At 44.2% G+C, this 13685-nt stretch overlaps 1 protein-coding gene across 1 annotated transcript in view; it reads left to right on the top strand.

The window, feature by feature from the left end:
* LOC147729701 (dynein axonemal heavy chain 17-like) overlaps positions 1 to 13685 on the top strand; it is a 1258223-nt gene that overhangs the window by 178068 nt on the left and 1066470 nt on the right. Inside the window, exon 15 of the mRNA XM_086954021.1 lies at positions 5153 to 5316. Coding sequence (XP_086810147.1) covers positions 5153 to 5316 — 164 coding nt within the window. The remainder of the gene's footprint in view (positions 1 to 5152; positions 5317 to 13685) is intronic.

Below are 13685 nucleotides of genomic sequence, written 5' to 3'. Positions count from 1 at the left end.
AAGGGAAGTATGGCGTTACAACGCATAATTTTACATCGCATACCATTACAACGCGATTTTTACAACGCAGGATCCATTACAATGCATGCCTTTACAACGCATGTCATTACATAGCAGATGCTATTACAACGTATGCCATTACAACGTAAGTATAGGTAAGTATATCTTTTTTTTAAAATGTAATGAAGTTAATTTAATTAATTTAATTTAATTAATTTAATTTAAATAATTTTAAAATTGAAAATAATTTAATTTAATAAATTAAATTCTATTAATTTAATTTATTTAAAAATTGTAATTAATTTAATTTAATGAATTTAATTTAATTAATTTTAAAATTGTAATGAAGTTTTAAAAATTAATTTTATTTAATTAATTTAATTTAATTAATTTAAAAATTGTAATTAATATAATTTAATTAATTTAATTTATTTTAAGTCGTTTTTTAAAAAAAACTGAATCCTAAAAATACCCCTGTACCCCAAAACCAGCCCTAAAACCTAAAAATACCCCTGTACCCCAAAACCCAAACCCAGCCCTGAAACCTAAAAATACCCCTGTACCCCAAAACCCAAACCCAGCCCTAAAACCTAAAAATACCCCTGTACCCCAAAACCCAAACCCAACCCTGAAACCTAAAAATACCCCTGTACCCCAAAACCCAAACCCAGCCCTGAAACCTAAAAATACCCCTGTACCCCAAAACCCAAACCCAGCCCTGAAACCTAAAAATACCCCTGTACCCCAAAACCCAAACCCAGCCCTGAAACCTAAAAATACCCCTGTACCCCAAAACCCAAACCCAGCCCTAAAACCTAAAAATACCCCTGTACCCCAAAACCCAAACCCAGCCCTGAAACCTAAAAATACCCCTGTACCCCAAAAACCCAAACCCAGCCCTGAAACCTAAAAATACCCCTGTACCCCAAAACCCAAACCCAGCCCTAAAACATAAAACTACCCCTGTACCCCAAAACCCAAACCCAGCCCTAAAACCTAAAAATACCCCTGTACCCCAAAACCCAAACCCAGCCCTAAAACCTAAAAATACCCCTGTACCCCAAAACCCAAACCCAGCCCTAAAACCTAAAAATACCCCTGTACCTCAAAACCCAAACCCAACCCTGAAACCTAAAAATACCCCTGTACCCCAAAACCCAAACCCAGCCCTAAAACCTAAAAATACCCCTGTACCCCAAAGCCCAAACCCAGCCCTGAAACCTAAAAATACCCCTGTGCCCCAAAACCCAAACCCAACCCTGAAACCTAAAAATACCCCGGTACCCCAAAACCCAAACCCAGCCCTGAAACCTAAAAATACCCCTGTACCCCAAAACCCAAACCCAGCCCTAAAACCTAAAAATACCCCTGTACCCCAAAACCAAAACCCAGCCCTGAAACCTAAAAATACCCCTGTACCCCAAAACCCAAACCCAGCCCTGAAACCTAAAAATACCCCTGTACCCCAAAACCCAAACCCAGCCCTAAAACCTAAAAATACCCCTGTACCCCAAAACCCAAACCCAGCCCTAAAACCTAAAAATACCCCTGTACCCCAAAACCCAAACCCAGCCCTAAAACCTAAAAATACCCCTGTACCCCAAAACTCAAATCTAGCCCTAAAACCTAAAAATACCCCTGTACCTCAAAACCCAAACCTAACCCTGAAACCTAAAAATACCCCTGTACCCCAAAACCCAAACCCAGCCCTAAAACCTAAAAATACCCCTGTACCCCAAAACCCAAACCCAGCCCTGAAACCTAAAAATACCCAAACACCCCAAAACATATACCTCAGTACCCCAAAACATATACTCCTATACTCATACTTATTTTTAAAATCACTTAAATTAATATATTTAATTTATAATATAAAAAAACATAACTTAATATATTTATTTATAATTAATATTAATTAAATTAATTAAATAATATTAAATAAAATTAAAAAAAATGATATACTTACCTATACTTACGTTGTAATGGCATGCGTTGTAATAGCATCTGCTATGTAATGTCATGCGTTGTAAAGGCATGCGATGTAATGGATCCAGCGTTGTAAAAGTTGCGTTGTAATAGAAGTGCGTTGTAAAAGTTGCGATGTAACGGTTGTTTCCCGTCAGAAAGCGACTTTGGGGGGCCTTAGCAGGGCCTCCATCCCTCAGTGGCCTCCAGTAAGGTGCCACCCTGTTAGTCCGTGCACGGTGTGGCAGACACAGTGAGATGCCTGCCACATGATGAAGGGATTTACAGAAGCTCCCATTTCTTCATGGGAGCTCGTGCTATGGCTGGTTTCCAACTGTAGCACGAGCTACCATCAAAAAATGGGAGCTCACAACACTGCATTGTAATTGCGGTGTCGGGACTGCTGACTGGAGGTCGGTTGGTCGGTCCTCAGACTGCAACGGAACTCCTGACATCATAACAATCCCCTAAATCTATTAGCAGATTTTGCAGCATTATATTATACTATGTGTAATACAATGTCTTAATAATCAATTGCATTCAAAGTGCTTTCAGTTGTAAAATAGGACCTCATTGCACTATAGATGTACGTCTATATTCTATACTGTAGCGCTATGACAGTGATGACATTAACCATATGAGCTGTCAAACGAGTGCATTTCCCACTGATTACTTTAACTTGCATTTGTTTTTCATTGACAGTTTCTCATTATATTTTATGTGTATTCAATTGAAGATGAAAGGCCAACAAAATAGTTGCAAAACATTTTGTGTTTTTTAGCCATGTCTGTGGCTGAATGTAGGTATCCTAGCAAATCCATTCATACTAGTTGGTCTAATAACCTCAATCCGAGGCCTCCTTGCAGGTTTCTTCATGTTCAATAAAGTCATTGTGTTGGAAAATGCACTATATGTCTCGAATAAAAAAACAATTCCCTTGGGGGGACTATGTTGAATGTTTTGCTTATGCATTTGTAAACCTTATGCCAGTATGTTTGTGGTATAGGGCATTGGAAGAGCACGTGGAAAAGGTTACCAACATGGGAATTACAATTCCAGCATGTAGGGCTCTGGCTGAGGTTAAGTTTAAAGATCTTCTCGGGGTTCAAAATGTCCTGTTTATTAGCATAGGCTTGGTGTGGGATAGTAATGGAGAGATTTTATTTGAGAAGGGAGTGATATGTATCTTCTTCCAGTCGAATGTGATTTCACAGGAGTTAGGTTTGGATTCCCATTTTACTTCACACTTCATGTGAGGTTTTACGAGGATAAGGAGATAAGAGTTTGTTTCTTTTAGAAACGGTGTGTCCTGACTTTAGTAGCTGAAGCATCCTTGAGAGGATCGAAGGATCGGAATGTTTTATAGAGTGTAGCGTGAGGAGTGACTTTAGTTTTAAGAATTTATAAAAATCTATCAAGTTTAGCTTGTGTTGATTCTGAAGCTCGGAGAAAGGCAAAGGGAGAGTCTCTGTAAAGAGGTCTTTGACTAGATGTATGCCATTTTTATACCACTGTTCCCAAAGGAGCATCTCTCCTTCAATTCTCAGGCTCGGGTTGCGCCAGAGAGAGGTCAAGTTGGATTTGTTAATTTTTACAGCAAAGATATGATCCAGACGTAACAGGGCCCTTTTAGTATTTAGCAAGATATGTGTAGAATGGGGGATGGAGGACATACCTATAGTGAGGAGAGCAGGCAAAGGCATATCGTTAATGATTGATCTTTCTATGTCCAACCAGACTGGGGTGTAGTCAGCTTGGGGAAGTAGCCAGTTAGATCCTTGTTTATAAAGATAAGCGGTTTGGCAGTTCCTAAAGTTCGGAAGGCGAGACCACCTTTTTCTTTTGGTAATTGAAGTTTTTTCATGGATATTCTGGGTCTCTTACCTTGCCAGAGGAACGAATTAAAAAGCTTATAGATCCTACTCAGGAAGTCATTTGAGAGTGTCATTGGTAGCATACTGGCTAGACAGTTAACAAGTGGAGTAATCATCATTTTTAATGTTTCAGCCCTTCCCTACCAGGATAAATCCAAATGTATCCAAATCCAAAATTACCTTTTGTAACATTTTGATTTAATATTTTCATAAATACTTTAAGCTTAATATTAGAGTCTAAATATACTTTACTTTAGATACCTTTCTGGCCTCATCAAAAGGTTGGAAAGTACAGTAGAAATGCTACAAAACACATGTGAAATCCTTCTTTTGTATTTTTTGATAGAGAACTGATAGAAAATGTCATAAATGTCGATTTAGTGAAAGGTGATAGAACACAGTGTTGGAAAGCTGATCTATTAATTGTCGATATAAATTTTGAACAGATAGGTGGATTTTTATGTCTAATGACAGTCTTCTGATTCAAAAATAAGACATCAAGAAACCTTCCAGACTGCAGCTCATGGAAGAGGTGAACTGATGAAGCCTGTGGCCTCAATGTACCAGAACGGCGCATACCTTTAGTGTAAAACCATGTCCCTCGCTTGGACTCATGTCTGTGATTATTCAATTATTTGAAATATTCTGATGTGTCAAAGAGTCCACTGCAGTTGATCAATCAGGACATTTGAGAAAGTAAAACAATTGATGGATTATTCTGTTAGTGCTAAAATCTCAAATTATTATATGGGTTTTCATCATCGAAAAAAACGATATTCTGTTTACTAGTCTGCAAATATTCAACCCCCGCTGAGTCGATAGTATGGTACAGAGGCTCCATTTCCTATGCTTCTTTGTGAAAACTTTTTAAGAGTAATAACACATAATTTTGCATAATTTCCTGACATTTTACGTAAATATGCAAATTATGCAAGTTTCGCACAACCCTATTAATTACTAGATGTTTTGCATAGAGTCACAGCATCCATAAATGCAAATCATTTGTTTCTGGGCCCTGCTTTGTTTCTGAGACCTCTATGGCTTGAGAGATTTTGTTTGAGAATTTTCGTGCATGTCTTTAAAATATAGATTATACAATCAACAAAGAAGCACTTCTTGATTATTACATAGAAAGGTTTAGGTCTCACAGATGCACGTCATCTCTGAGGTATTGCTGGCCTTGTCTTGCCTCAGCCTAGAAAGCAGTCTTTATTGCCTTAAACTGCGGCACTTGCCTTATGTAGGTGCGAGTCCTCAGCCCTGGTGTTAGACTGTGAGGTACTGAAGGCTCTCATTCTAATGCTTCCACCTAGGCCGGCAGCCTAATGGCTTCAATGAATGACCACCTGCAGGAGCTGCTGATGGCCATCACGACTATCTCCGTGGAGCTGCAGGAACGCATGAGGAGCGCCTTCTTGGGGACTTCGGAGCGCTGTCACTATATCTTCACATTAAGGGACCTCAGCAAAATGTTCAGGTAAATTAAAGGATTTGCAGCAGAGTCTGTGGCTAACAGGACATTTTTACGATTTTAAAAGAAGAATTCTGGTTTTGGTGAGTACCCTGTTCCAGTTGGAAATATGTGACTCTGGCCGCACATCTTCGTTGCATACTGCACCATGGACGTCAACTCACCAAAATGCCAGGAGTAGCAAAAGTGACATCACGCGTCCTTTGACCTTCACTTTCACTGACATACACATGCTCAGACATACACACACACATTCACACCCGCACACTCGCTTTTATGTAAACACACACTCACCCGCAAGCACGCACACAATTTTCTTGCAAAAGCATTTTGTTACTTACCTCACCAGACAGGGAAAGTTATATTCCAGCTAATTGTACTCCATATTTTATTTTACTAATAGTGAATATTTAATATAATTTATTATTAGTGTATTAAAAAAATTGACAGAAAACAAAGTGAATGAAGCCCCAACTGACGTCCATAATGATAAGCTTCCACTGTGTTTCCGCCACTGGTTTTGCCACCCCTAAAGCTAGGAGTCACAAAGGAAGTGCCAGAGGTCGCTAGGGGTAAGCCAGGAGTCGCAACTGCAACCCCTAAATGATGTCAGTGGCATACACTCCAAAAGGAGTCTGCTCTCACAGGGTGGGTGCTGCATAAGTTACTGGAAGAGATGAATAGGCAGAGGCGGCCGGGCGTGGGAGATGGAACCGGGGTGGAGGTTGCGGGTATCGCACGGGGAGATGGGTTGCGGGGGATACATTATATGTAAACATAATTTGTTTTAATAAATTTACCTTGCCACCGGCTGCGCCCCGCGTCTCTGCTCCTGCTCTCTTTGAGCACATTGAGGAACAGGAAGCAGGCCCCACTAACCAATCACAACGCTGCAGCAGCGTTGTGATTGGGCAGCTTTGTGATTGGTTTGTAGCGTCCTGGTTTGACACTCAACCAGGGAATGGGACCCTGGGCTTGTTCAACATGCAGGGTAAAGTGCACATGACTGGTTTGGGCGGCCCGAGAGGGCTGACCAAACAGTCATTGCAAACTTGAAGAGGCAAACCTCTCTGCCACTGCCCTGCTCAAAGAGCAGAGCAGCCCCGCTCACTCCCGCTCACTCCCGCTCCCGAAAAGCAGCAGGAAGCAGAACTAAAATGATAATAACAGCAAGTTATTATCATTTTAGGTTTCTGCTTCTCACTGTTTAAAGGCAGTGGGGCGACACTCCTCCGCCATAGTGAAGGAGCCGCCCCTGTGAATAGGGGTGTTTTAGGCGGTAGGCAATTAGATGCTTAGGGGTCATTAGGATGGTGGGCGGACTTTGTCCGCCCGCCACCCTAACGGACAACGGGACCGCCCGCCATAAGTGCGGGGGTCCCGTAGGGAGGATTAGGATGTGCCCGCCACAGTGGCGGGCACATCCTACATGTTTATCATTGTGGCGGGCGGTGCACTCTGCACCACCCGCCACAATGATAAACATTTGGGCATGCATTTGCATATGCAAAGCGGCAGGCACCGCGCGGTGCCTGCTGCTTTGCATATGCAAACGTGGGGGGTACCATAGGTACCCCCCTGTCCTCCCCCAACACTGGCATCAACAGGGTGTCCCGCAGGGGGCCCCCACAGCAATCACCGCCTGCCTTTCCGTGGCGGCATTGCCGCCGCGGAAAGGCCCATCCATGCAGACATCGTAATATGGCTGGCGGTGTCCATTGGACACCGCCACCATATTTTCCTATTACCGCAAGGCGACCGCGGTGGGAAAGCGGCGGACGGTCTTTCTGTCCGCCGCCTTCCCCCCCGCCATCCTAATCTGGCGGGGGGGAATCCATGAAGCGATGTCGGGCGGATTGCCTCCGCCAAGCCGGCGGTGGCCACCGCCAGCCTGGCGAAGGCAATCCGCCCGACATCCTAATGACCCCCTTAATGTGACCCAGGTCAGATGGGCTAATTAGAATGTAGGGAGGCGAGGGGGTGCCAGGAGAACCTAGATTTCTAGAGCATCAATGTTTTTCTGTTTGGCTGTACTGAGTGAGTGCCTGAATCACAATCCCTCAGTGTGGCGAGTTGTGGGATCTCACTAATCAGAATGTTTGTCAGCTCATTATCAAATACCCTCATGGTGAAGGCGAGTGAGTAAACAAGACTTTCTGATTGCGTTCTTAAACGGTCTTGTAAGAGGATTTTTTTTATTATTTCAATTTTACTCCTCAGGGTGTCTCACTTTAGGTGCAAATTATCCATCCAGGTACTGGATTAGTAAATATTTCAAACACTGATCCTGGACTGTAGCAAGCAGACTTTCATATATATTGCTTTCGGGTTCCACAGCTACCTATTGCTTCAGTTCTACCAGCCAGCTCTCAGAATGTTTTACCTAAAGGAATTAAGAGCAAGACATACACAGATGTTTATTCTCTGAATACGGAAACCAAATCTCTTGAATGGAATTTATTTTGCTGTCATTCCTGAGTAGCATCACCGCCTGGACTGCTGCCCTAATGACCCACTCACTGGTTCCTAAGCCATCGTTACGCAGCCATCAGTGGGTCTCACTTGTTCATTTTTTAAGGCGTGCCATCACTCCTCTTTCTGCTGCTTCCATTGTCAGCTTGGGTGTCCCCTCCTTCAGATGCTCGGCCACTAATGGTAGTCTTTGGGTAGGAAACTGGATTCATACCTACCAAGGAGAGGCAGATCATGGTGTTGACATGGGTTGTACTTGAGCTCCCACAGAAATAAACATTCTAAAGGCTAAAAAGTCGAAGAGTTCTGTGAGGACTTCTGGGCTTACCCATAGCCGCGTGCCATTGTTTTTTTGTTTTATTAAACAACTTTTTATTAAACAATAGCCAGCATTCATAAACATGATCATAATCTCACATTGGGTTACGTCCTTTGTCAATGGCATACACATTCTAATATACAAAGACATGTTGTTGTATTAATGGTCCCTTTGGAGTTCAACAGTCCAATTCACTCAGCCCCTGCGCCCTCCCCACCTAACTAGACCATACCCCCCAAACCTCCTGTAATCTTCCCACTGCTGCCAGATTTTCACCCATTTCTCGAGGCATCCCCGTCTTTCATAAATTGTCTTTTCTGCCGCACAGCAGCAGTCCATGTCTTTTTGCCACTGGGAGACTTTAGGCGGTTGAATCGCCCCCCACGCTGCTGCAATATTCCTCTCAGCAACCATTGCAGCCACCTGCAGCCAGAATGTTTGATATTTGGGCCCATTCAGTTCCCCAGATACACACAATAAATGCCATCTGGCATCCGGGGGGACTTCCTGCTCCAACACATCTGACATAATCTGGACTACCTTCGTCCAGTATATCTGTATGATCAGGCAGTCCCACAGGATATGGAAAAACATTCCCTTCTGAGTACACCCCCTCTGACACTCCTCAGTCCAGATGTGCCCTAATTTAAACATAAGTGTGCTGGTGTAGTAGGACCTATGCCATATCCACCGTTGGACTAATCTAAATTGTGCCCAGATTGCCACCTCTCTGGGACTCAGCACTGCCTCTACCCAATCATCATCTTCTAATAGTCCCACATGAACTCCCACGCCTCTCGCACCTTGATTAGTAAATCTTGTGAATTGTTCATTTTTTTTTATATTCCTTTTCCGGAATTGGGTCCAACAGTAATCTGTCTAAAGGACTATACTCAGGGATTTGGTCCCCATCCTTAAGATGACTGCCAAGCGCATGCTTCAATTGCAGGGATTTATAGTGTTCCGTGGGTGGCAACTGAAATTCTGACTGCAGCTCTGAAAATGATAACACTGCCTGTCGTCGCCGCACATCCCCTAAGCGTACAATATCTATTAGTTTCCATTTCGAGAATCCCTGTAGTCAACCCAACTCCCAGAGAATTTCACTGGTCCACAGAGGAGTCTGCACCGTCAGCCGTCCCGCCCAGCCCAGAAATCTAGTAGCTTTAGTCCATGTCCTCCATACTAATTGAGTATGTGGGAGCATACCGTCCATCCCGACCTTATAGTGCCCGCAGGTAGCTGTCTGCCCACATTGCCCCGTGATCGACCCTGTATGCTGGATCGTACCTATCTGCAAAGGCCCAGTCATTAATGACCATATGTTGTGACGCCCAATAGTATTTTTGAAGGTCTGGACTGGCTAAACCTCCCTCGTACACCCCTTTCTGGCAGCTTCCTCCAATGGGCAACGTCACTCTTCAGACGATCCAACTGTGGGTTTAGATTCCTCGCCAAGAACTCTGCGTCAGATTTTTCGATCTGTATGCCCAGGTATTTAAAACTAGTTTTAATTTGAAGTTTGTCGTCCACATCCAGTCGCGGGGGCGGCCTATCGGACAGCATATAGAATAGGGACTTATCCCAATTGATCTGATACCCGGAGTAGCCCTCAAAAAGCTTGAAGATCTGGAGCAACCAGTTAACTGTAAACCGTGGTCTCGCTGTGTACAAGAGGACATTTTCGGCATACAACGATATCCTTTCCTCCCACTGGTTGCTCCCATAAATACCCGATATTATTGGATCCCTTCTGACCCATGGCGCCAAGGGCTCAACCGCCAGTGCAAACAAGATCATTTAGATGGGGCACCCCTGCCTTGTGCCCTTTCGCAGAGTAAAGGAGCGAGACACAGAGCCTTTAACACAAACCCTGGCCATGGGTTGCGTAAAGAGCAGCTTGATCCAGGAGAGGAACCGGGGCCCGAAGCTGAATTTCCCCAAGACTTCAAACAGATAGTTCCATTCAATCCTATCAAACGCCATGAGGGTGTCGAGTGACAAAAGGGCCGCCTCCACCCCCGGATTGGTCCTTACCAGATGCATTACCCTATACAGTCGTCACAAATTGAGTCTAGTACTTCGGTGAAACATGCTGCGTGCCATTGTTAATGAGTTGCAATGCAGTGTACTGATTGAAGTTAAAAGGGGTGCAGCTACTTCTGGCAGTTTACTCAAGAGTGATTGCGGTTAAAGGGATGCAGGTACTCCATGCAGTTTACTGAAGGCTTATTGCAGTTAAAGAGGTGCAGGTACTCTATGCAGTTTACTCTTGAGTGATTGTCTTTAAAGGGGTGCAGGTACTCTGAGGAAATATAAATTTCATGGTCAAGATTGTGTTCCCTAGCGTGTACCCCACCGACTCCATGTACCAGCTTAAAGTGCATGTAACTTCCCTCCTGTGCCAGCTACGAGGACGCAAATACATTTGCGTCCAACGTCAACATGTCCTCTTTCAGACCCACCCTGAATGGGTTGAATAGTCCGTTCCTAAGTATGCTATGCCAACGTCTTTTTGTAGTGTACCTTACACGTTTTTCAGCTCTGGCAAAGTAGGCCCTGAATTTCTGCCATCGAGCCATTTTTCTGGCTTCTGACTCTGAAATCTCAGCCCAGGCTGCCGCTGTACCCGTGAACTCTGACTTACTTCCAGCGCGGCCCACCGTGCTCAGCTTAGCCTGCTGCCTGCCAAGACTGACTATAACCTTCGAGTTATCTGTTCCGCTCCTCGAAGATACATTCCTGCCTACTAGCTTCAGTAAACATCTCCCTCATCTGCAGAGCAAAGGGCCAACCTGTGTCCGTGCAAGTAATTCATAGCCTCTGTTACCATGCTCCCATGGAAGGCCCATGCCCCCACGCTTCTCATGCAGACACTCAGGCGCTTATACACGCACTCACAGTCAGTATAGAATAGCTTCTGCCCCAGAGACCTTTCCCTCCAGATAGTATGGTTCCCAAACATCAGATATCAGATATGATAGAAGTACAAGTTGATCTGACATGCCAGACTTCTGTCTCTTTCCGTCAGTGTAAATGTCAAGTTCCCTGCACCCTCCAGTTTCACGTCAATCACACGTCATGCAGCTGCGCGCGCATCCAAGCTTCCGATTTCTGCTGACATTGCAACATTTCTGTTAGTGCCACCCCTTCTGTGACACCTACCTGGTGACGTTTCTAGCACACACCTCTAATTCACGCCTAGTTCACGCCTTCTGATTACGTATTGCTAACACGTAGATGCTGTTATCTTGTCTTCTCTCAGCTGTTACGCCTACCATATGTTTTTCTATGACAATGAATTAAGTATATAAGCTATGTACTGTCAATAAAATGTGGTGCGCACTCTTCTATCCCTTCCTGAACCCTGTGTGGTTGCGGGAACATGATAGCCAAGTCATGACCATTCCTTTTTAAGGAATAAAACCCCTAAGAACTCTAACACCACGGACTCTGCCTCCTTCTTTCCGATTGAGTTATTATTGATTAAGTACTTACCTGCATAGAAATTATGATAGTAAATTAAATATTTACGACATTTTGGCGCCCGAACAGGAACCCCTCCCCCACCTCACGCGCCGGTTGGTGCATTGCAAGCTCTGTACCCTGCCATCAGCTAGACGGAAACTACGCGTACCGGCAGGATTTCCTGCATCTCCCTCTGGCCCACGGAGGTGACGAAGACTGCGATCAGTACCCAGACGAGGCGGTGAGGAGTGCGGAGGATCCCGACCAGAGCCTAGCCGAAAGAAGCAAGGTCCGAGGTGTCAAGAGGCCCACCAGCTTTTCCGAAGTTTTCCGAAGTTTTCCGAAGTTTCCCGAAGTTTTCCGAAGTTTTCCGAAGTCGAGCCGAGTCCAGTCCAGTCGAGTTTTCCGAGGCCTTCCGATTTCCGTGCTTCCCGGTGAGTACCATTGCTGGGTCGTATCAAGACGGGTTTGGGTACACAAGTCCGGTCTGCACCGTTTTTAGACAGTGTATCTGTGCTGTTTAGCAGTACATCCGTTATTTCAAGTTTCTGCACTGTTTTTAGACAGTGTATCTGTGCTGTTTAGCAGTACATCAGTATAAAGGGGTAGTGATATATGTTTTAAATGTTTTTCATGTGATTAATGTCGTGGTATGAGTGTGACTGTTTTTAATGTGCATTATTGTGTGTTCTTGTATAAATAGCTGTATTCAGTATTAAGTAGGTAAGATCGAGCTCTCAGTACTAAGTAGAAACAAGATGCCGTTTTTCAACAAGTTAAAGCAGATAGGAACTAGGAAAGGGATACTGGAGGAAGAAATTCCTATTCCCCCTAGGGACACTCCAGGTAACTTCATGTACCACAAGCATGGCTTAGATGCCATATTGTATCTAGATTTATGGGCCGATTATACAAAACATCTAGACGAGAGACACAGATGGCCAGTTACTGGAACATGGGATGCTGAGTGCATCATGAAGGTAGAGGAAGCACTATGGAAAAAGAAAGCCAGACAATCTCAGAAAGACGCCATAGAGTTTTGGCGTAAGGAATCACATAAGCGTGCTGAAAAAGCACTACGTAGAGAAGACAGACTTAGAGAATCAGATAAAGCTCAAGAAAACGAATTAGTTACCGAAGGGATCCGAGTAAAAACAGAGCAAGTAGACCGTGCACGAAATAACCTCGTAAACGGTATGTATCTCGCGGCCGAGGGTTCGCCTGAGGCCATTTCAGAAATACCGAAAAATCTACCACCACCATTAGTGCCAACTAAAGTAAATCACAGGACCACTAAAGACATATTCCTGAATTCCTATCTAGAGGATGTAGCACCCGCTTACACCAATCTGCCTGTCCGCACCCTGCCTAACGACAGGGATGGGGGTGGTAACCCGCCCCAAGATCATATTCCGCCAGTACCACAACAGATTCCTCCACCTCCACCACTTCCCGCAGTTAAAATAGATCTACCGAAACCACGTCTACCTGACGCTACCAATGGACAAATTCAAGTTCAGATACAGACTCCTCAGAGAGATAATGCCCAAGCTTCCGTTTCAGGAGGTGCGACGGGGGGTTTTCACACCCCACCAGTGACACACAGAGTAAACCTTAGGGATATGCAGAGTCCTCTCACGTTCAAGTCACCCCGTCTTGACATACTCAAAGAAAAACTTTCAGTTTGCAGATATGATCCAGTACCCGGCAAAAACGACAGAATGATGATGGCCTCACTACGGTTAAGATCTGCTACTGATTTCCTGCTGTTATTTGCAGGGATGAAGGAGCGCCTAGATAGAATATATCAGTTCATTCAGACTGGTAAAGACCCTGACAGTGTTAAGGATGCCATGGAGCGTCAGAAAGTTGACATTCAAGCACAGATACTACGTTTTTTCATAAATTGCCTAATAAGAGAAAGAGATAGGCCTGGGACAGATCAGAGCGAGTTAGATGCACTAAACAAGTGGGGTCAAAATATATCTGAAGGAAAACATGATAAGGGGGCTTGCATAGCCAGTATGTACAAGAAAATAAGAAAAGCAGTGATAGAAATGCACGAAAAAGATAAAGAAAGGGCCTCCTCCGAGGAGGAGGAAGAACTTGAAGAATC

Source organism: Lissotriton vulgaris, chromosome 2_1 (assembly GCF_964263255.1).
Source record: "Lissotriton vulgaris chromosome 2_1, aLisVul1.2, whole genome shotgun sequence".
NCBI lineage: Eukaryota > Metazoa > Chordata > Amphibia > Caudata > Salamandridae > Lissotriton > Lissotriton vulgaris.
Note: the sequence above shows the minus strand (reverse complement) of the source record. Positions and strands in the feature narration are given on the sequence as shown.